We start from the raw sequence: 23324 nt of genomic DNA, 5'->3' as shown, positions 1-23324 counted from the left end.
AACGCGGGTACAGCATCTTATATGCAGTATAAGGTGCCCACTACTGGAGTAGGGGGGCTGGAGTTGATCATCCAAGTGTCCACATTTTGTGAATTTCTTTCCTCTGCAGGCTACTTTTCAGCCTTTGTCATTTTGTAAACTTCTTTATTCCGCGGACTATACCTTTCAACCTTTGTCAATGAAAGGAATAGAGATGAATTATTACGGTTTTACAATTCTTGAAAAAAGAAACGTAGATAAAAGAAATTATTGTCATGGTTTTCTTTTTTTACTGCTATTTTCCGTTTAAAGATTTATTTCCCAAATAATGCACAATTTATATTATAACTATTTCTATGTAAGTTTTTATACATGTTTTCTACAATTAAGTTTTTTCACTATTATTGATGTCGAGAAATTTGTGGATTAATTATGTTATTATATAAATACTAATTGAATTATCTTGGGATCAAATACATAATTATCATGATACATATAATATTGTATCATTGATCATTAAATCGTTTTTTTATGTATAAAAGAACATGGAAAAAATGTATGGTACCATTTGAAAAAATATAGTTTAATTTTGATTTTTTTATAAAAAGAATAAAATTTTGAAAAAACTGAACAATTTTGTTTTGTAATTAATTCTTCTCTAAAAACTCTAATAAACATTCATTAGAAATATTTTATTATTAACCCATTGGAGACAGAGAGAGAGAGAGAGAGAAAGAGAGAAGTATCTTAATTTATGACAACCGATTCAACAAACATTCTGTATATAAAAAGAGCTTTTATATTTTGACACATGATTCGTCCACTTTTTACATTTATAGTTACATCTATATTCATAGTATTGTGACTTACTACAATACATCTATATTTATAGTATAGTAGAAGAAAGTATCATCTTTACACTTTTCATTTCAAAGTAATATAAAATATCTAAAATTATCTCCATTATTTATGTTCTATACATTTTTTTGTATAGTAAAAGAACCATAGCTTTATTTATGTAAAAATCTTCCTGTTATTTATAAAAAAATCTATAAAGGAATGTTACTGATACCGACATATCACTTTGTTTTGGACAATATTTCTTAAACAAAAAATATTGTAATAAAACTTTTAAATAAAAATACAAACTAAAAAGTATCTTCTATCGAATAGTATAAACAATTTTTATAATACTGTTTGTAACTTTGCAATAATAATTTTTTTCGTAAAATAAGCAAAAATGAAAGTTTGACAAAATGAGCTCCAAAACTGCTCCAATACTGGGTAGTAATACTACATATTTCTATTTTTTGTCTTTTACAGGAATTATCTGTATAAAGTATCTACGAGTGAATATATATAAGATTTTTCAGAATCCTTTTACTTCGTTATAAAACATTTTTATTACATTATATGCACATTTACTTTATGCTGTTCTGCAAAATGCAAATATGTAACGTGATAGTTTTTTAAGGAGTTTTCCTATATATACATGATTATACCTTTAACTTCAATTGAATTATACAAAAGGATTATTGAATTATATAGAAAGGATACAAAAACTCAGAGAATCGAACACACTAATATATGTATCTTACGACTGTTATAATTTAAACATTGAAAATAACCCGATCGAAACGTTCGTTTAATTTTTTTTAAATAATATGTATATTCATCGTTGTTAAATTAAACTTTATTTATTAGGCACATAACTCTTCTTCTGTATCATTATTTAAAAAAAGTAATATGAATAAAATTGATTTAAGAAACTACAAATATTTAGAATGACATAATACTGGGTGCTTTCCAATTGATGACACAAATCGACACAAGTGTCGTTCTATCTTTGTCAATCACTAAATATCAAGAAAGATAGAACGATACTTGTGTCGACTTGTGTCATCAATTGGAAAGCACCCATTATCAATAACGTAGTCATTATTATTTAAACTATACAATTTGCAAAAGAAAATCATAAAAATTTTATTTTCGCATTTATAGAATTCGTTTTTAGCTGATTTAATATAGAAACAAGCCACAAATATATGAATTATGAGTTTGTGTCATTTTTTTTGTAAAGTAATTTTTTAAGTATTAAGCGTTTAAAATTTAAATAATCATAAGCGTTGTTCTCTCTCTCTAAATACATTATTATTAATTTATTACCCAAATTTTGGTATTCATCAATCTCCTTACGCGATAGTTAATAAGATGGTGCTAATTTGTTTTCTTGAGTATCGAGATTATTTACATTCTTTTCAATATACAAAGCACATGTACAATATTATTGAATTCTCTTATAATTTGATGAAATATTACTAGTCTTATGGTTAGTTAACAATCAGTACCATTTAAAGCATTGCGAATTTAGAAAAATCATAAAAATTAATTATTTTAGTAACACATAGATATAGATTGTATTCACATAATATACGTATAATTATGAATAATTTATTTGTCACTTAAATGATTCGTTTAAATTATTAAAATATTTTTTTATTATGCCACAGATTATTTATCTTTGCTACTTAAAGCACAAAAAAATATTACATACGCCGGAATAATTTTTGAGTTAATTTAGAATTGTTAATGTCATAAAATTGACAAGGGAAATATTTTTAACCCTTAGTTCCGACCGTCCTTTTCGGCACCTTTAATTCCGACTCCAGGGTCGTTCGCGTCCGAGCGTTATTTGGGACAATAAAAACGCTTCAAAAAATCTGAAAAAATTCAAGTAACTTCCTTCCAACCTTCAAGTTGAAGCCCCAACAGTAATATTTTGAAAAAAAAAGTTTTAATATTTTTTTTTATGCGCGCTCCCTACCCGTTTTCAAAAACTACAGCACTTTGAAAATTCGGCAGGGTCGTAAACGACCCTGGAGTCGGAACTAAGGGTTAAGAAAAATCGCGTAATACTTGCAAACTTTCCGTTTTATTATAAAATCGAGCATGTGTATGAATAATTTATTTATAACATATTATTTATTTAATAAAATATTATAAAATTTAGGTCGAGAAAATAATTAATGAAGATAAAAGTAGAAATATCCTAAGTAATATATTAATATTATTAGCGTAAAAATATTAATAACTGAAATATTTTTATTCTTCTATATTTTAAATACGTATATTTCATACAAAATATACACCGTTATTATATTTATTTATTATTTGATTCACTTCGATCGTAAGTACTATAATTAAACGTCATTTACCTTCTTGTGTCCGTTACTCGAATTGGTAAAATTCTTTTCGTCTTTGCGTTCATTCGATGAATCATCGAATATCTGCACGGTTTTGGTTATTTTACTGTAATGCAACTGCAACACACAAAGAATGCAATAAAGAAAGCAACAATAAGAAATATATAGACCTCTCATCAGGTCTAAACTCCTTTTCTTGAAAAAAAAAAAAACATACGAAAAATTTGGAAAATACTATAATAATATATAATAATATATGTAATTAAAAACCTAAGTGTAATTTGTTTTACTTACGTGCAAGGCAGACTCTTGCAGTAATAACATTTTGCCAGCGGTCTCTTATAATTGGATCTGTCTCTCTTGTATCTGCGCGGCGTTAATTTACAAACGCAGCCAATGTGTCGAATTGGTATTGATTTTTCAACAGTGCTTTTACGCTCGTTTGTAAAATTCAGAGTACACTGGTAATTATTTGGTGACTTGCTTTCTGATGATCTTTCTATTTTGGTGTGTCTAAGAACGATAATGGTAGATACAACGATAATTTAACATAAAAGTTTAATATTTAATATCGTGTAATATAATAAGTTAACTGCAATAAAGCTTTAAACAATTATTTGCTACTCTTCAGATGTTTTAGAATGACTTACTTATATTGAGATCTATTACTTTTATGTCAAGGCAAATATTCGTTTCAATGTTCTACCCAAAATTTTGATGGTTTTCATTTAAATATTATAGAAATAACTTCGGATATTTTTGTTTGGATAAAATTGTCCATTATTTGGACAATTTTACGTAAATTCTTTAATTTACTTTTTCTTAAATAGAATATTTGTTTAAAAAATTTAAATTTGTGGGCATAAGATTATTTCTATATTTTATCAATTCGATACTTTTGACCCATTCTGTTGAAAGAGGATACAAGGGAATTGTGTCAATTTATTAGTCAAGTTATTGCTAGAATAAGTTTTAAAACTTATAAACATAATTTATTGACATAAGTAAAAAATTTTATTTTTAATATTGTTTTAATGTAAAACAAATGAAAAAGAAATCTTGGCAGACAGAAGATTCTTTTATATACTTGAAACAATTTTCGGCTTTCCTTTCTTCCTTTCTCTTATCTCGATCGACTGGCAATCCACAACAACAAGGAATTCTCCAGCACCGTGCGCAGCATACAGACTCGCTCATCTTCTGTTGCAGTTCATTCATCACTTCCGAGAAAACATTTAACCGTTGATAAGGTAGTTCCTTAGGACGTTGTTGCTTATTCTTGCAGCACTGACATTTTTTAGTGGAATACGGCTCGAAATCTTTCAAGTTTCTTTCGAAATATCGTTTGACTTCCTTCTCCGGTTTCCAGCTGGTGACGCAAATCGTTCGATTTTCATCCGGTCTTTCAGCAATCTGTTTAGAATCACGAGCGTGACCCTTGTCGCCTTGACAGTTGCAAACATCTGATGGCAATCCGCAATACAAGCACTTTCCGATTGGTGCTCTGCATGTGCATTTGTCTTGAGGATTATCACAGTACAGACAAATCATTGCCCTCTTGCAGTTGCCGGTTTCCTTGACCTTATGGCCCTTTGCTAAAGTTAATGTAGCACAGCAACATTGATTTTTTAATCTATAGCAGTCAACGCACCTCTCTTGTGATCTGCATCTATGAAATATTTCGGAAAAGTATGACTGAGAGATTTATAAAAATTATTAATTAATAAATATTCACTAATTTATATTTTATAAATATATTTTTAATCATATAATACCATATGAAAAAGATCTTATATCTTACTTGCACTTATCAATAATTTTTGAAAAATCGCCGCCCGTTGCACACCATCTACATCCACGTTCTTTGTGAGATTGGCAGCAAGTCCTTCTGCATATGCGTTCTTTCTGCTTTTTTATACAATAATTTGTGCAGGTCTGCGAGCTGATTTTTAAAGGTGATACACCATGACATTTTGGTTTATTAGCTTTCGAGCAATTTTTCAGATTTGATGCGCAGGTGCATTTCGTGATTAATAAATGACAATGCGCACAGTAAATGTTCTTTTGTTCAAATCTATTATCTTTGTGTGTGTGTGTGCAAGGACAATTTTCAATAATAATACTATTGCACTTTGTGCATTTGACAATGGAATATAGATAATTATTCGAATTGGAAGGTAATTCGCGCGTACAAAGGGCAGATTTTTGCGGTTCCTCTTCCGATTTCTCCTGCGGACAGGACACACGATCTTTCATACACTTGGCAATCGAGCACAAACAACCATTCGGATCAAAAGGTAAACCGCATTTACAAAGAATAAGCTTTTGTAATCTTTCTTTTGGTTTTCTCTGCGGGCAAGTGACATAAGTCCTCGTTGTATCAATAGGAATATCTTGGGAAACTCTACTTTCATCAATAATATCTTTCGGAGCATCTTCAACTATATCAACATTAATTTCGGACATAATTACGACATCCGCTTTTATTTCTTTTGTAACTTCCACAGGACTATGCTCCTGCAAAGTTATTTCTTCTTCTGGAAGTCCCTCTTGGTTGAGATGAGTTATAATTTCTTCAGCAGAAGCAGATAGTACTTCAAGCTGTTGAGGTTTAAAATCAGTTGTCACTGTAATTGGTAGAACATGCGATTTCTTCGCTGCGATAACACGCAGTAATTTAGGCATTTTCTGGTCTGTTCTTCGAATATCTATCTGTTTTCCTTTTTCAGGAATTACAAAATCAGTTATAAGCGCGATCTGTTTTGGTCTCGTAACAATTTTTCTAATTATTTCTATAAGTAAAATTAACGCAATGCCACATCAAATTGATTAACGATAATTTTTATCCACATCAAACATTAAAATGCTATATTATATATTATTACGTAATATTTATATTTTAAGTAAATATTGCAGAAAATTTATGGAAATAATTCTAAGAGCTTTATATAATTAATCTTTATAAGACAAGAAAACCATTATGATGACGCTGAAATAGTGTCACATTTTAAAACAGAAAATATAATAAAAATTAATAAATTAGAACAAATTTGATCTCAGAAAAGATTTAAAAATAAACCTCTGCTCTCTAAAGATTAATATGTAATTGAGAGTAAGATGAATTAACTTAAAATTTACCTTTGTCTGCAATCTCTGTTTGCAATGGTTTCATTGGTACAGTCACTTTTTTAATAATCTCTTGCTGGTCTTTTATATCATTAGTTTTATCCTCAATTTCTGATTTCTCAACATCTTTTTTACCATTAGCAATTGTTTCCTTTACTTCCATTTTTCCTGTTTCTATTCTGTCTATAATAAATGTCTTACCACGTCTAATTACATCGACTAATTTTTTAAACGGTCGATGTAAAAGTGACTCTCTCTGTTTGTCTTCAGTTTTTATGTCTTTTAAAATATCTTTTTCTTCTTGCGAGTTTTCTAATGTCTCTTCTTCTAGTTGATTATTTTTATTTGATACTAAATTTTGCGTAGGATTATTTGATTGTTGAAAGTGATTCCTCATCGATCGATTAAGCGATTGCATTCTTCGCTGATTAATATGAGTCTTCGATGTTTTCTTTACACTAGAATTAGATACAAGGTTCTTGCGATTATAAAATTGCGCGCGTGGTAATATAGAAGAAACATTTTTTGACAATGGTTTAAAGTCTTTAATCGATTCAACAGAACTACACGATACATCTTTTAATTGATCATTCATCATCTTGTGTGTGTTTATTTGTTTATATTGTTCTACATTAGAAGATTGTTGTTCTGTAAAATTATCGAGATCAGCATCATGTTTATTATTTAGTTTTACCGTCTTTTTATTGCTAGCATTCTCTACCGAACTATTCATGTTCGAGCTATTTGTACTTTCTTCCACAAGTTTATCCTTTGCATCGTTTAGAGACACTTTGTTAACATCGTCTTGGTTGGCAAAGTTTAAATCGGGAATCTCCTTACAAATTGTTTCCTTTAGAGTGTCTTTGGAGTAAGAATGCGCCGTCTTGTAAACTATTGCTTCTTCTGGGAGTCCATTCGGTTCTCCAGACACTGTCTTGTAAACTATGATATCTTCCGGGGATTCTTCAGTAACGAATTCCTGACAAGCTCTTGTTACTTTCAGAGGTTCGACTAAATTTCTAAATCTTGTTTCACACGCTCTAGTGTCCTTTAAATCTTCTTCCGAATTCTTACACGTTCGTGTTTTTTCGAAATATTTTCCACCGCCAAATGACGTCTCGCATACAATTGCACTTTCAGTTAATTTTCTAGGTGTTCGGCAAACAGATATTTTTTCTAGACACTCTGCGACGTTGCACACATTTTGAGGGAGCTCTATTTTGTCTTTGTCGATGCCTTCATCTTCATCCTCCTCCGCAATACAACTGCACGTGGACCATTGTCTAACCATTAACTCCCTTTCGCAACTTCCGAGAGGTTGTTGCAAGCATTTATATCCTATCTGCCTCTTCCGTATATCATTGCGATTTATTACCGAATCCTGGAATGTTTTATTTCGATATTTACAACCATCTGCGAAACACTCTTTAGATTCCTTGCTGTACGAGCACTCTGTGTAGATCAATTTCGGTAACCACCTGCTACCATCGACCGCATGACACATGGTGCATTCGTTATCGTTTCCGTGAATGTTATTATTGTGATCATTATTTTTACGATTATTTCTTTGTTTCACATTGGTACAGATCACTCTCGACTGGAAGACATTATCGTCTAGCTTGACTCTCGCTTCTGAAGGATACGTAGTCATCCAAGACTTTGGATGTCTGGTATTGTCACACGCACTCAAATTCAAACACGGAACTGTTAAATACGACGAGTCCTGCTGAAGAGCTATGCTGTCTGTATCTTTGCAGTAGCAACCGTCTTTGGTCGACGAAGTCGCGTCCTTGCATCGGACGTCCTCGTCATTGACTTTGACATCTGCTTCTTCCTTACTATCGACTTCGCTAAATTCCTTCCTGCTGGTTTTGTGCTGTAATGTTCCGTTATCGCAAACGACGTTATCGTCATTTTTTTCATTAATAAAATTAGGCAATTGTATTAGCAATTTCTTCCGTTTCTCTTTTATACTATTTATCAGCTTGCATGATAACGCGCTGCTAGCACTTCTTGAATTGGATTCGGTAATTGTATTAAAGCTTGTATCCATATCGGCAGACCTTGAATTTTTTCTGTCCTTTTTGATCATTACAATTAGATATATTAATAATTAGATAAATTAATTATTATTTATATATATATAATTTATAATATATCAGTGAAATAATCATAATATAATAATTGTATGAGTAGGATGACAAAATGATTAATTTCAGCATTAATATTTATTAGCTTTCACTTTTTTCATGGTACCATCACCGTTTGCATTGATTTATTAATAAACACTTAAATTATTTATAATTATATATAACATATTCATAACGATAAACATAATAAATGTGTTTTTAGATAGAATTTCAATTTATTAATGTATTTTGTAATCTGAATATAATTATTATTGAGTGAAAAGGATTAATTGAGAAGCTTACCTGATTACTATCATTAGTCTCCGAGCAAATATAAATATTGACATTCCTGGTCATTCTGCGATTATCAGTGTTCACATTATTCGCTGATTTCAAATGCTTCTTGCTGTTTCTTTCACTGTTAACTTTATTTTGTACTGGTAATGGCATTGCATTCTCGCACATTTTTTTGCACACATGTGAACTGTCATGCGTGGATAATTTATCACGCTGCTGCCGTGAAACGTGGCATGTAATTTGTCGATTGGTACAAACGTTGAGTGATTCCTTACAGCGTTCTTCTAGTGCGCAAGATCGACATGTATCGGATATTTCTTTAGGTTCCTATGAACATAGCAAAATCACCTTTTTCTTTTCCTGTGTCAAAAAAATTTATTTGCCAAAATCTTATCCCGTTATTTAAACCGTTGTTTAATTTTTTTAAATAAAAAATACGAAATATCTAGAGAAAAATTCGAAAGATATGTTGTGGATACTTGCATCTTAGGTACCATTGAACTTTTCACGAGACCTTTCATAGCATCTTTAATAGAATTATTGATCCGTTTAAAGGAATCATTTATTTCTTTGTTGATTATCTCAGTAAGCCTTGTTGGACTGATACCTTCGTCCCGCGCGAGTAACTTCTTTTTCGCCAACATATCCATGCAAATCTTTCGCTTGATCCTTTCCTCTTCGCACGTTTCCAAAGTGCACGCGCAATTCGCCTCCGGCATTCTCTTATCATTTTCCGCCTTATTTTCTGACTCTTGTTCTTTCATGATATTCTCTCCCTTCTCTTCGTCCACGCTAAAGCTTTCAGAGTTTCTCTCCTTCCTAGTTTCGGCTGATCGGCAAAGACCGACGTATTGATCCTCAACGGGGAAAACTGATGGTCTTTACGTCGCGAAAGAGGTAAGCTACATTTGCACTGTGCAAAAGTATCTATTGTGCGGAAAATACCGTGTTCTATCTCTTGAGTCTTTAAATCCTCTGTCGGTTGAGAATCTACTGCTTTTCCTCTTGCTTCGATTTTTAACCCTAATCGTTTCTGCCCGTGTAAGCTTCTTACCCCCCATTATCGCTTCTCGTGACGCATGTTTCCTTCAGTTTTGTTACACAAATATATAACTCACTATACTTTTTATTTCTTTGAATTCCTAAAAAAATGCTCACATTCTTTGTTATAAAATTACAATCATTCATTTACTTGAGAATTTGAGTTACTTGGTTAAGTACCACGTCATACTGACACAGTAATGACAAAAGAGAGAATGTCGAAAGTTATTTTCATACATGTTTTTAAACTTTTTAGGGTGTGTTTTATTTGACGTTAATGACGCATGCGAGCATTATTATTTTATTCTTGTTTGTTTTTTTATTCTAGACCATGTCACACGAAAAACTGAGGGCAGTAAAGGTATATCCACACAAACTTGCATAGTTGAATAAACATATACATAAAAAGAAAAAAAAATTATCTAATCTCGTTTCTTATATAAAGACGCACGTAAAATATGATTGGATAATTTTCTTTATGTATATATTTTATGTCTGCAAATTTTGCATTCTATGTAATGAATGCAATTACGTGAATATATCCTAAGACGTAAGTAATAAGGAAATCAACATGTTGTATTAGCTACTGCTTACGTTATGACTTTATGAACTCTACTGTGATTGGTCAATTCGCTTACTGTTTACGTTTTATTACTTAAGTTATTTTTTATGCCAAGGCCTTAACATTTGATAAACAATAGAGATGAAATAATTTCACGAGTTTTGCGAGCGTCAAGTGAAACGCACTCTTAGTGTAATATTATATGTATACGTAATTAAAAAATTAACAAATTTTAAAAGCACCAGCTATTGTAATCTTTTAAAGAAAAATTTATTTTCAAGTAATAAATTGTTTATAAATCTGAACAATTATAAATCGAACATACAGTTTAGGAATATGGGAAAAAAGGAAAGTATTGAATTCATTTCTAAGGACTTCGATTTCTATTTTATCTTCCTTTTTTGTTTCTATGGTATGTACACACATGAAATCGACCAATACATTATTCACGTTGCTTGTTGATCGCATTTCCGATGGTCACGACTTTTGGAATCCTTCGTGATTTACGAGCGTTCTCAATTTACCTGTGAAAAATATACGATCATCTTTAAAAGTTCCGCGTTAGTAAATACATTTCCAAGCATTATAACTTTAACTCGTGTTCATTGAGCATATTAATTAATCGTTTAGTCGTAATAGCATTCAGCACCACCGATAAGAAATCTGTTGTTTGCTTTTGATTCTGGTAGTCATTGCACTTGTTTTCAAACAGATATTATACTTCAGTGCAGCATGTTATGCACATAAAGTGATAAATTATTGCACCCATATGTAATACGACATACGTGAATGCGAATAACGTAATTTTTTTATTATTATTATCAATTTTATTAAACATTTGGTGCGTTGCTACGTACGTTACTTGACACACACTTGATATCGCTGGAAAAGTTGCATTATTATTTTTGTAATCTGACATTATTTTCCAAAATAAATACTTATAAATTCTGTTGAATTTATCAATATCTAAAATTGATTACAAATTAAGCTTTTAATTATTTACACATTTTCAAAAATTTTACCGGCTAAAAGCCACTTTAATATTTAAATAATATTCACTAACACACACTAATTTTACAAAATTTTTTTATTATACACTAAACACATTTATGAGATATCAACATCATTATCTGTGGTTTCATCGGCCGAAGTTGAAACATCAAATCGACGATGTTTGTGATAACTGCAAATAGATGACATCTCGCTAAACGATTCGCTTTGAAATCTTTGCGATGCTTCATATATTGTAGTACACTCTTCTTCTCTTTCGCGTGTATCATACATTGGCTGCATATGAATATTAATTATAACACTAATTGCATTTTATTGAAACATAAAACATTTATATATATTAAATTCCTGAAGAACATAAATTAATTTTAAATTGTTTCAGCTTCCATACTAAAAGCCAACATGTAGCTAAATTTTTCATGGTTAACTGCAATTTACGCGCAAATTCACTTTTACCATCCTAATCCCGGTTAAATTTCTCACGAATAAAGTTTCATTTACCTTAAACTTGTTAACAACTTTCTCAAACTTCGGCGTTGTTGTAATTCTTACACAGTCTTCATTTTGGGGAGGAAACAATTGTTTTAGATCTTTACAATTGTCTGCGCACTGAGATAAAAATATTTGAGGTTTGTCTGCTTCTATCACTTTCTTCCGAAACTCGCGCACCACGTCTTTGAAGGTTTGCGTTTCTTGATATGGAAGGGTATTCCCCTCAGTCAGTCTTGTGGAGACCTTGGAATGTATTCATATCGAAACTGAGAGATACTCTATATCTTTAACCTTTCATTCTTAAGCGACCACATTGCTACACAATCACATTGAGAATACTTTCCATTTCCAGTAATTATATAGCAACAAAGTATATTAAGATTCAATTAGAAAAAAAAATAATCAATCTGTGTTAGCATATTACTTGATACGACAGAGTTTAAGAATTCTTAAATAACTTTTAGACAATAGATAATAAGAGCCAAAATAAACTTTTTTACCGAAGTTAATTTGCTAACGGTTTCATGAGCATCGCATGTTACAGAAGTACCGCACGCCCACTCCTTCGATTTCGTACTCGAGGGAGAATCCCTCGTGCTTCGAAGAGCTCTCAAAGCCGTCCATCTTCTAGCTTCTCGTTCTTGAATTAATCTCATTCTATCATGTTCTTTCAGCTCTTCTATTAAACCTGGTGCTTGATACGCAGGTAGATATTTCTTCAACATAGGTACTTCCAATCTGGTTTTACGCACATTAACATCGTACTTCTTTTCTATTTGCTGTGGCTTCTTTTCTGATAAACTATACGTAAAGAAATTTATTTAATTTTTTTATTGTAAAATGTATTAATATTTTTATATTCAATATTTTATCCAGTTTAATATTTTACATATGTATATATATCTAATATATATATGTATCGAATTTTATTTTTAAAATCTTGCTTTATTTGTAGTATCTTATGAGTTATAAATACAAGTAAGGAATAAAATTATAATTGTTTAAATATTTCTATATGTAAGATAGGACTATTACCATTCTAAATAACTTTAAGTTTATAAGATCTAGAGAAAGATTTGTGCAATAAAATTGCACGGTATGAAGAGAGCTATCATACAGCGATAAATCAATCAATCGTGCAAGATATATCCATTTCAAGAACAAGTTGATATGATACATATTTATGGAGAATGTAAAAAATTCAATGCGAATAAAATTTATATCGCTGAATGTGATATTCTGATTGCACTCGGCTTTCGCATTGAACATTTAAAAATGAATGTGATAAACTTAAATAAATCGGTAGTTTAAAAATAAAGGTGAGAAGCGAATAAATCATGAAGAGAATGAAATTGGGATTCTCGCAATAGTGGCTCGAAATTCTCACATTAGTTTGCAACAAATTGAACCAGAAACTAGTGTCGAAGGAATGTACTCCACACACATTTTGCACTGTTCCAAATTCTAAATATCTCTATACCATCTCAACCTTCACGAAGAATTGTATGAAATGGACTTTGTAAACTGTGGTAAACAGTTTGTTAACGTGCTTGATATTAAATTCAGAACAGTTATTCATTTTTCATACTGTGTTATTTACTGAGAAAACAATATTTACTAATCACACAAACGTTAATTTGCATAATAGGGCATGCATTTCTGGGCAATGAATTCTTATTAGCCACAACAGATCGAATATCAGAGACAATAATCTTTGAATGTATAGTGCAGCATCGGCTTACATTCATAGTCAAGTCTTACAAATTTTAAGATTATCTTAAGTAAAGTTTCAAGATATTATAAACCTATTGAGACGGTCTTAAAATAAAAACTATGAATACCGGTCATATAGTTAATAAAAATATTGATCCTTATTTTCTGAATGGGGTAGTAGCTACGCTATTTTTCTTGAGCATAAATTGGGTCTTTTGTTAGAAAATTTGTCTTTAATCACACGACGGACAATGTGGTACCAATACAATTGAATGTTCTGTTCATTTTTCATTGGTTACAAGAAATAAATTTAATAAACTATTTGCAAATCGCCGGAATAAACGTGAGAGCCGTATAGACCAGCTCGTTCACCAGACTGGATTTTTTATGGGAAACTATAAAAGATGTAGTCTATAAAAAAAGAACCAACTACCTCAAGGCATACAAGAACGGATCATTGTAACTTATGCGTTAATAATTCCCGACATTATTACAAGATTAAACTAATTAGTAATCAGAAGAATCCAGTGTCATATTGGTAATGTCCATCACTTTACATGCAAATATCTATTATAAACACATTATAAACGTCACTTAATATGTTAATTAATAATAAAATAACAAATAAAATATGATATAAATTTTAAAACGTAAATTTATTTATTGTAAAAAATGTATTTTTCTATTCGTAATAAGCTTTTTATTTTTAATCTTGTTCAACAATCTTGGGTTAAGAGTTCTGAACTTGTTTTGACCATTTCTATCATATGTTATGGAAACAAATATTTCTGAACTCATTTAAAAAAATTAAGATGACCTTAATATCTTTAAAGCACTTCCACCTCGACAAATTATTATCGCCATTTGATAGCCTCCTTTATATCGTACAATTTTGTACATAAATCTCTTTTTGAACCTTATAGATTTGAAGATATTTAAGGTGGTAATATAATTATTGTTCCATTCTGTATATTTTCTATAATACTTTTAATTCAGTCTCTCTAAGATAAGATAAAATTTATATTATAAACGTACTCATTATATGAACTCAAAAGTTTCCGTTGATAGTCTTGACAGCAAATTATTCGTTCAGGTGCTTTAAATTGTGGCTGAACATGACAAGACCAGACTTTCGGCTTGTTTGCAGACTTCAGATCGTAGGCATCGTCTTTCCTGCTTTGAGTATCTTTCATGTCGCGAAGATTACACTGAGTTTGATGATATTCTCTTAATTCAGCCACTGATCTTAACGGAGGAACTACTATTCTCTGTCTTCGAATATCGTCAGGACACCATTCTGTGCGACTTGCACAGAAAAAGTCTTCCGTGTGTCGTGTACTATCAAATCATTGATCTTAGAAACTTACACGTAAAATGCAACGTAAGTGTGTTACCTGGGGTGTCCATGAGTTTGCATATCGCAACTGTGAATCTTTTCTCGTTTCCTTCTGTCGTAAAGTTCTTCTTTAATTACTGTTGCCTTATTGCAATATTTTTGTTTTCTTCGTGGTGAACTACTATCAGGTTCCCTACATACAACATTATGAAATTATATTTTTATAATAGTTTTTGTAAATTAAGTAATTAAACACATTAAGTAATTTTAAATATCTTATTATATTTTTTCTTTTCTCATTACCTATGTTTACGTTTATATTTATCGATCCATTTTTTGTATCTTTTTTTTTCTTTTTTCTTTCTCTTGTCCAAGTCAGCTGCTTTGGAAATTTTCGTGTCAATATGCAACATCTTATCACGCCTTTTGTATTTTTCAGATTTTCGCGGCTCTGTTTGAATACTTTTTTCGAGTGCAGATTTTTTAGTTTCATGCGCGAAAACCTGAACACTTTTTTGTTCCATTTCAATATCTTCTTCAAATTCCGCCGACTTTCTATCGTCAATACGTATTTCTGCCGTTCCCGATTGCTTCGTTAATTTTTCCATGGCAGGTTTTTCGCGTCTTTTTACTTGGCACGTGACGTTGTACAACTCCGAACTAGCCAACGGATCGTACAATCGGGCTTTTTCATTTACTTCCGAAGTTGATGCTATTACTTTTTCTCTGACTTTTTTTTCCGTAGATAATTCTTCAGCTTGTTTCTTTTTGGCAAAGTATCTTTTCACACCTTTTTCTTTTATAAAATTATTTGATTCCGCAATTGTTTTGCTACTTTTCGCTAACGATTCCCTTCGATTATTTTCGAGTAAAACTGTAACTCTTTGTCGTTCTATGTCACTGTCTATTGATGTTTTTTCCGTAGTAACAATTTCTCCTGCTTTCGTTTCTGAAAGTCAGACAAATATATGCTTGATTGAATATGCTATTTCTTTTTTTGTATAAAATTTTGAAACAAAAGATACTTTGATCTAATCCTTCCCAATCAGTAGTCAACAATTCCGTTTCTGACATTGCGTTTGTTTTGGATATTTCATTACTTTGGTCCGTAACATTCACATCCGATTGACTTATGCTATCTTTGACATCGCAAGATATTTGCGACGTGCACGAGCAAGGAATCTAAATAAATCTATATTTTATTATTAAATATAAATAAATATAAAATTATAAAGACTAAGAATAACTATGTAAGTAGAAGAAATATTAAATAATGTAATAAATAATGAATAAATTGCTACTCATTTTCATCAGATAATAATTTTAATTTTATTAAAATATTATATTTTTTAACTATCGATGTTGACCAGAAAATTACAACTTTACAGAAGTAAATAGAAAACGAGAAATATACTTCAGTATAATCATCACTAGTGATGTTTGATTTCTCTGTCTTTTGATTGTCGATGTCGAATATTCTGGTATCTGATAAAATATTAACGCATTCTGTCGGGTGAACATATCCTCGTTTCGATTGCAAATCTGTAATCTCGTTCACTTCAAAGTACGTCGTGTCCTTCGAAATTGGTTGAAGATATCTGTAACACAGATTACATTGAGTACAACATTAACATTATAAAAATATCTACGCTCGTTTACTAATACAATGACAACTAAAAACCAGCAAAGTGTTTCAAAAAGTTTAAATATTTTGAATCATTAAAATTGTATAATATTAATTTTAAAGTGAAATTTTTGGTATAAATAATTGATTATAGAGGAATGAAATATGTTCTTTTAAAGTATATTTTTCATTTTATTTTTGCTCTTTTTTTGCAAGCAACTAAAAATGATAATTTTTTTAGTTATGTTGTTGTAGTAAATGATCGATATTATGGATTTTACATTTATTTTGGTATAGTAATATTTAATTTAAGCTGCTACAGTTTTGCTATACCTTGGTAATTCTTTCATCGTAAATTTCTTCTCGTGAGGATGTCTCAGTTTTACATCGTTAGCTCTCACATGAGAATCTGGTTGGCGACAGATCGTTTCGCGTTGTGCACGATGCGAATCATAATTTCTGCTGTAAATATTATCCCTGGAATCGTCATGATCTGAGATGATTTGCAAACAATCTACTTGCCGATTGTGCGCTTTTAAGAGCGCGCGCTGCTCGTTCTCTTCGTCGGTGGAAGATGAGGAGGAAGCGGAGGAAAAGCTGTTATGCTTTGCGTCTTTTTTCGAAGTGCGAATTCGTCGATACGTTTGTACGGGCGAGGTAGATTGATTTCTAGAAAGCATCCGTACTATTCTATCCAGGAGAGACGGTTTTCTCATTCGCCATTCGCCGTCGCTATCAGTCGTCTAAAAGGAAACGAAAATTTACCGTAAATGATCGATGCAGAAATTACTGATTAAAAATAAAATGAAAAGAATACGCTAGCGAGATATCGATGTTATTTTACCGTTCTTTTGCCGAGCCAAGAAATTTTCGTGAGTGCAGCAAGGATTCTTCCTACGCGACTACTTCGTTTTCTTGCTTTGGCAGTACCGTCTTTTAAAAGTAATTCCTTTGAGCCGTCGTCCATCTCAATGTGAATTACCTCTTCCTCATCTAGCTCTTGTGTAGCGCAAGACTCAGTGTCCGCTATTGACGTAGACGAGCTGGAATCGTTCTTGCGCGGGGAAGAGCAGGATTTCCTTTTCAACCTGGTACGAAGCCTCCTACGAGCTCTCACCACGAAACAGGACGTTGGATCCTCGCTACTCGAAGTAACTTCCTTCGCCAATGGCTCGTTAAAAATCTAAATCGAACATTTTTTTTATTGAATAGTCTTTAATTATCGGTTAGTGAAGTCAACTTGCTTTTTATTGGTATAATAAAAAATTGAGCTTTGATTAAAACATATAAAAAACTAATAATTTGTTTAAATTTTATCTAAAAATTACGATAGCAGATACAAAGTCATAATTTGGAAAGAGTTTATTTACATTAAAATTAATTTTGCAAAAAATGTTTCATATATGTTATATATATGTATATATTGAGATTTTTAATAAAATTTTATAATGCCTCACTTGAATCGTAACATCTTCTCTTATTTTCTGCGCTTCGATGTCTTTGAATGGCATTCTCCGATGCTCGACTTCAATCTCTTGTGATCTTTCTTGATAAGCTGACACATGTAATTACTTTAATTAACGTAAATTTACTTTTTTTAATTAATGATTTGTAAAATAAATTGCGTGCATTTAAAGGCATGTATTTGTAGTACAAGTGTAATGTGAAACAAAAGTAAGTACATACTATAACTATAGACCGATTCAGAACTACTTTCACTGGTATCGTCGTCCGTTTGGACTGCTACATTTTTCTTTTCAGTAACTATTTTTTCTATTCTTTCCTCTTTCCTTTCTTCAGATATTCTTTTTTCTGGTATTTTTTCTTCCAATATTTCTTTTTCTAACACTTTTTCTTCCGGTATTATTTCCTCTGGTACTCTTTTGTCCGGTATTTTTTCTTCTATTTCATCTTTCATTTCTATTTTTTCCTTTGGTTTTTCTTCTACAATTGGTTCTTCTCTTTCATCGACATAAGTACTTATTGGCACTGGTTCCTTTTTTACGATCAATTGATCTTCTGATGAATCTCTAATTAAATTAAAAAATATAAACAAATATATTTTTAACTATACGATATATCTCTACCTTATATGTTGCTTACATTATACTACGTTACATCGCAGGGTATTTTATTCTCGTGTTTTCTAAAACTGTCTTGCAACATTTATCATTAGAACTTACTGTTCCTCGCTAATATCCGACAAATCGCCGTACTCAATAGGCGATCGGCAAATCGTACAGAGATTCTGCAAGTCCGCGAAGCATTGGATGCAGAATAAACCGAGGCAACCTGGCGTGACGCATTTAATGTGCGGTTCCTGATCGGAACGTTCCACGGAACCGCACAGGAGACACACGTTCTGCTTTCGAGGGAACAATTTGTTCAGGAAAGGGCAGATAGCCAGGCATCGCTCTCTGAACGTGACTCTCTCGATTCTCTCGCCCTCAGTCATGCCGAACTTGCGGCGCAACTGGCGTCGTGCAAATTTCAGAAAGCTTCCTCTCGATCTGTGCACGAATTGGACTCATTAACTAAACGCAGTTTGCAATTTATATTGATTAAAGTAAGAAAAAAACTAAACGATAAATTGCACGATCGAAGAAACATCGTTATTTTCATGTAATTTAATATTCAAGAGAGTTTTTTAAACATTTTATTTTAATCTTGTCAGATTTTAATACTCAATTAAAAGTGACGAAGCGTACAGCGTACTTTTAATGCAATAGACCAACATCAACCTTTAATAATATTTTATGCAACGACCGACATAAAACTTTGTTAAAAGTACTCGGATATCTGCGTGTCAGTCGATTACGTCATTAGCTAATTAAAAATGCATTACCTAATTATATAATTATACAACCAAGCTGCTCTTTGCTTGGCTCTTTCTGGATGATATTTGCACATCACGACATGCCGTAATCGTAATCCGTACGGTTCAAATATCGCCATGATCCAACAGAAAGCGATCAACGTTACAATCTGTGTATACCGATCTAAATCTGGTGGGATGGGATCTGGGAGGCAGGGTATCACATCGATCTCAGTATCCTTCGCGTGTGGCGTAAAGGCTTTCACGATGCTTCGATAAAGGTCGGCGAGATAGCCGTCACCAGACACATGGACGCCCACGAAATTGGGTCGTTGGACCTAGAGATCGATATATACGTTCCGCCATTATATTACCTTCCATCGTGATTATTCTACGCCGCGGTATATATCCGACCGCCGATTGTCGATATTCACCGCCGCACTCCACGCAAATCTCGATAACAAAATTGCGGTTGTAAGCTAACAGAACATTCAATTAACTCAGTCAGCGAAATGTACGTCAATTGTAATTTAATTCTTCAGAAATGCCTATTGCTGATCATAAATTTAAAAATAAATCGATCAGCAATAGAATAAATTGATGGTGCTTGAACTGGAAATTGTAAGATTCATATAAAAATGAATTATTGATCACCAAGATCTATTTTGATTGAATATGATTTTCTTCGCTTATTTGTGTTAAACATTCCCAATCAATTTTTATTTTACTATTATTAAAAACTGTTTTTAAATTAATTTAAAAATAGCTTTCTGTCGCCATATTTATCGTGAAAGATAACTAATAATTATATATTAAAGATACGAAATCTTTAAAAAAATTCTTGAATTATAGATACATTTTTATTTTCTAATTAATATTAGCCTCATTAAAATACCTTTGTTTCGATCCGTCCATGATATCTAATAGTGCTAAGAATCCAATAAAGACTGTAATCCGCCATCATATGGATGCAGATTTTAAACGTCGTTAAGCCCAAAAAAACTGCAGATTTCGCGAGCTTTATTTTTTCTACCTTGATCAGAGTGACAGACGTCAGTGGGATGTATTGATTTCTTTCACGGCGGTTTAACGGCAGAATGGTTTCCTTATCCTGACGTGTTCTTATTAGATCGATAGTGCGCAGATCATCAGTTAAGTAGCGATTATCGAAGCGATCACTCGTCAGCCATTTATGTCGATAATGCAAAATTCTAGAAAATGTTTCAATGTATAAAATAATTTTAGTTGCAAATTAATATTAAAATGTCATCTTAAAATTTACCTTAGCAGCATGAAGAAAATGAAGAAAGTGGTCATGAAACTCATCCAATCAAAAACAGTTAAAAATTTATCGGTCCTCGATCGTATCTCTGTAATTATACCAGTCGATACGTCTTCGATAGTTTTACTTTGGTTCGTCTCGAAATGGAAAGAATGCGAGAATTTCACTTTAACGTAGAACATCGCTTTTATGTGGCGAGTGAACCTTTTGATCTCTATGTAAGCAAGAGATATTAAATCAGAAAGAAGTATATAAAAGCTTAGTAATATTATGCTGATGGAAAAATTTTTAAATTCATAAATCGCCGTATTCTTATTTGTCGACTTTAATGCAAATTTTATTTTTAATATCAAAAGTCCTCTTACTTTTTCTTTTTATTTATAAAGATATGAAATGATTAAACGCTTTATGAATATTTAAAATTGTAAATAGATAATATTCCGATAAATTTTAAAATCGTTGACATTTACAGGGGTCTGAAAATTTTAAAAAATTTATTCTGGTATAAAGCTTCGTTTATAAAGTTTTTTTTAATAAAGCTTTTTCTTTTAAAAATCTCTTTCTACATTTATATAATCTCAACGTACTTTCTCGTACAGCGTTAACTATAGTATCGGCGACGTAAGATACGAGCATGCAGATGAAGTCTAGAGGTTTCACTACATAGCACAAAGCACCGACGACGTACGCCAGATTGCAAATCCCTCCGAAAAGGGGGCCAAGCTTCGCCTTGCAGTCATCTACTGCACCTTCAAAGACTCTCTGACACCTGTCGAACGGCGTACCCAGCTTCTTGTTACAAATATTTACCACGTTACCGAGCCATTGGAAAACCGACGTGATCACTTTTACTGAAAGATACATTTTTAAAGTTACGAAGATCGATTATATGCAAAGCCACGGGGAAAACGTTGACTCACATATACTTAGTACGAGTCGTTTGATAGCCATGAGAGTCTGCTTAATTTTCTTCACGACCACCTTTACCGCCTTTATTACTTTCGATATCGCGTCTCTCAAAGCATAGAAGGGTTCTTTTATTAAATCAACTACGTTCTTCACGGCTTGCTTTAATTGTTCCTACATGTATATTTTTATCAATTATATTAATAATTGCCTATATATATATAAATTAATAATAATAATTATATTAATAATAACAAATAACGATAATAAATCAATAGATATAATCAATTTTATAAATTCGAGAATGTGCACGCAACAGAAAGGTTGCAGAACTAATGCTATATTGGAGCCATTGTTGGTCAAACAAAAGATCTAATGATGAAAAGAATCAAGAATGTATGGATTCAAGGATCCGACATTGTGTAAAGATATAAAGACATAAGTGGAATGCGTAAGCGAACTCACCTGTAAAAGCTTACCTGTCCACAGGCTAAAGATTCCGAAAGGACACTAATATTATGCAAGATATTCTTTGCCGGTCCGGTAAGCGTTAGAATAAAGGCATAAGCCATCAAGGCCTGTCTACCACGTTTAGAAAAGAACTGCGGCAGCAATAGAAACACGATACACCTGTGCAAATGTTCATATAAAGTCATAAAAGAATGTAAAAAAAAAAAATAAAATTATGAGATATAATAAAAGTAAAAAATATCAAGATAGAATTTTAATACTTTTGACTAATTATAATTTTAATATATCATAGACCATAACTCTTGTATTTATATCATTGAAATTAATGTAAGACGAAATTACCTTATACGATGAGAAAATGCCAAACCGAGCGTGAGGATCATTCCGAGGATCGAACACAACATCGTTGCAGATGAGAGAGTAAAACTTAGTTGAATCACGAAGAACACGAAAAACATATACGTAAGAAATATTCCAAACAAAAATCCAAAAATACTCTTTAAAATGTAATTTTCAAGTGATCCATCTATGCGAAGAAGTCTCACTTTTTGAAAAATCCATGCACGCTTTAAGGGGGAAATTATTCGACTCCAGAAATGCTTAAACTTCTTTCTGTATCTATAAAAGTATGATTACGTGTAATAGCTTGATTACAACAAAATAGTAATACACTAAAATAAAATATTTATAGAGCATAAAATAAAAAGACTATCAAAATTCTGAGAGAGAAAAAGGAAGAGAGAGAGAAGCATTGATGTATTTTTTAAAGATATACGTATAATGTAATATATGAATGTGTTGGAGTAGAATTTTACGCGTAAAATTAATATCGATCGACAGATTATACTAGTTAAAAGGAGTTAAATGACAGGCTCACTTTAATCTCTTTCGTCGGAGACGCTGCTTCAAAGTTAGATGCGGCTTGACACCCTCGGAAATCTCAATCGATCTCAATTTCTCATCTTCGTACCTCAATCTAGCTTTCTCTAGCTTCCTCGCTTGGAGAACTAATTGAAGAAATGCCATGGTCTTATAGTCACTTTATCTAATCTTCTATTTTATTTCATACTGAACGTTTACATGTCTCTTGTGAATTATGTAACTATTCTAACTAAATATATATCTATGATAAAAGTGTCACTGAATGTCAGGTTCCAGCATAAAACTGAAGTTTCTAGCAATTTACATACGTTTATATTCTGATTCTTCATTGTTTCTATTTCATTCATGAATGAGTTATTTTTTATGAGTACTTTATTGTTTTTATTTAGAATTTATTTTCAATGTAATTTAATCTTTTTTATAGTAACTCTTATATTATTTATTATTTTATACTC

General features: G+C 31.6%; 2 protein-coding genes across 2 annotated transcripts; both read right to left on the bottom strand.

Moving 5' to 3' along the window:
• Window positions 1-3203: 3203 nt before the first annotated feature.
• On the bottom strand, window positions 3204-5077 carry LOC108772874 (uncharacterized). The gene is made up of 4 exons (XM_018538518.1): window positions 4984-5077; window positions 4270-4851; window positions 3477-3695; window positions 3204-3299 (listed from the first exon to the last, which is right to left on the bottom strand). Exons 2-4 carry the CDS (start codon window positions 4731-4733, stop codon window positions 3281-3283), a joined length of 702 nt encoding a protein of 233 aa, XP_018394020.1. The 5' UTR covers window positions 4734-4851; window positions 4984-5077; the 3' UTR covers window positions 3204-3280.
• On the bottom strand, window positions 5032-23013 carry LOC108772648 (uncharacterized). Its single transcript, XM_018538219.1, is given in 24 exon segments — window positions 5032-5117; window positions 5375-5974; window positions 6321-8388; window positions 8741-9094; window positions 9229-9591; window positions 11850-12083; window positions 12341-12641; window positions 14589-14858; window positions 14948-15082; window positions 15193-15838; window positions 15915-16071; window positions 16304-16487; window positions 16847-17256; window positions 17358-17696; window positions 17971-18068; window positions 18200-18543; window positions 18697-19023; window positions 19359-19666; window positions 20224-20539; window positions 20611-20824; window positions 21198-21461; window positions 21531-21690; window positions 21996-22146; window positions 22865-23013. Coding segments are annotated over 24 exon segments (8478 nt in total).
• Between the last annotated feature and the right edge of the window lie 311 nt (window positions 23014-23324).

The sequence above is a fragment of the Cyphomyrmex costatus genome, unplaced genomic scaffold, assembly GCF_001594065.2.
Source record: "Cyphomyrmex costatus isolate MS0001 unplaced genomic scaffold, Ccosl1.0 scaffold193, whole genome shotgun sequence".
In the NCBI taxonomy this organism is placed as follows: Eukaryota; Metazoa; Arthropoda; class Insecta; order Hymenoptera; family Formicidae; genus Cyphomyrmex; species Cyphomyrmex costatus.
This window is presented reverse-complemented; position numbering and strand designations above follow the sequence as displayed.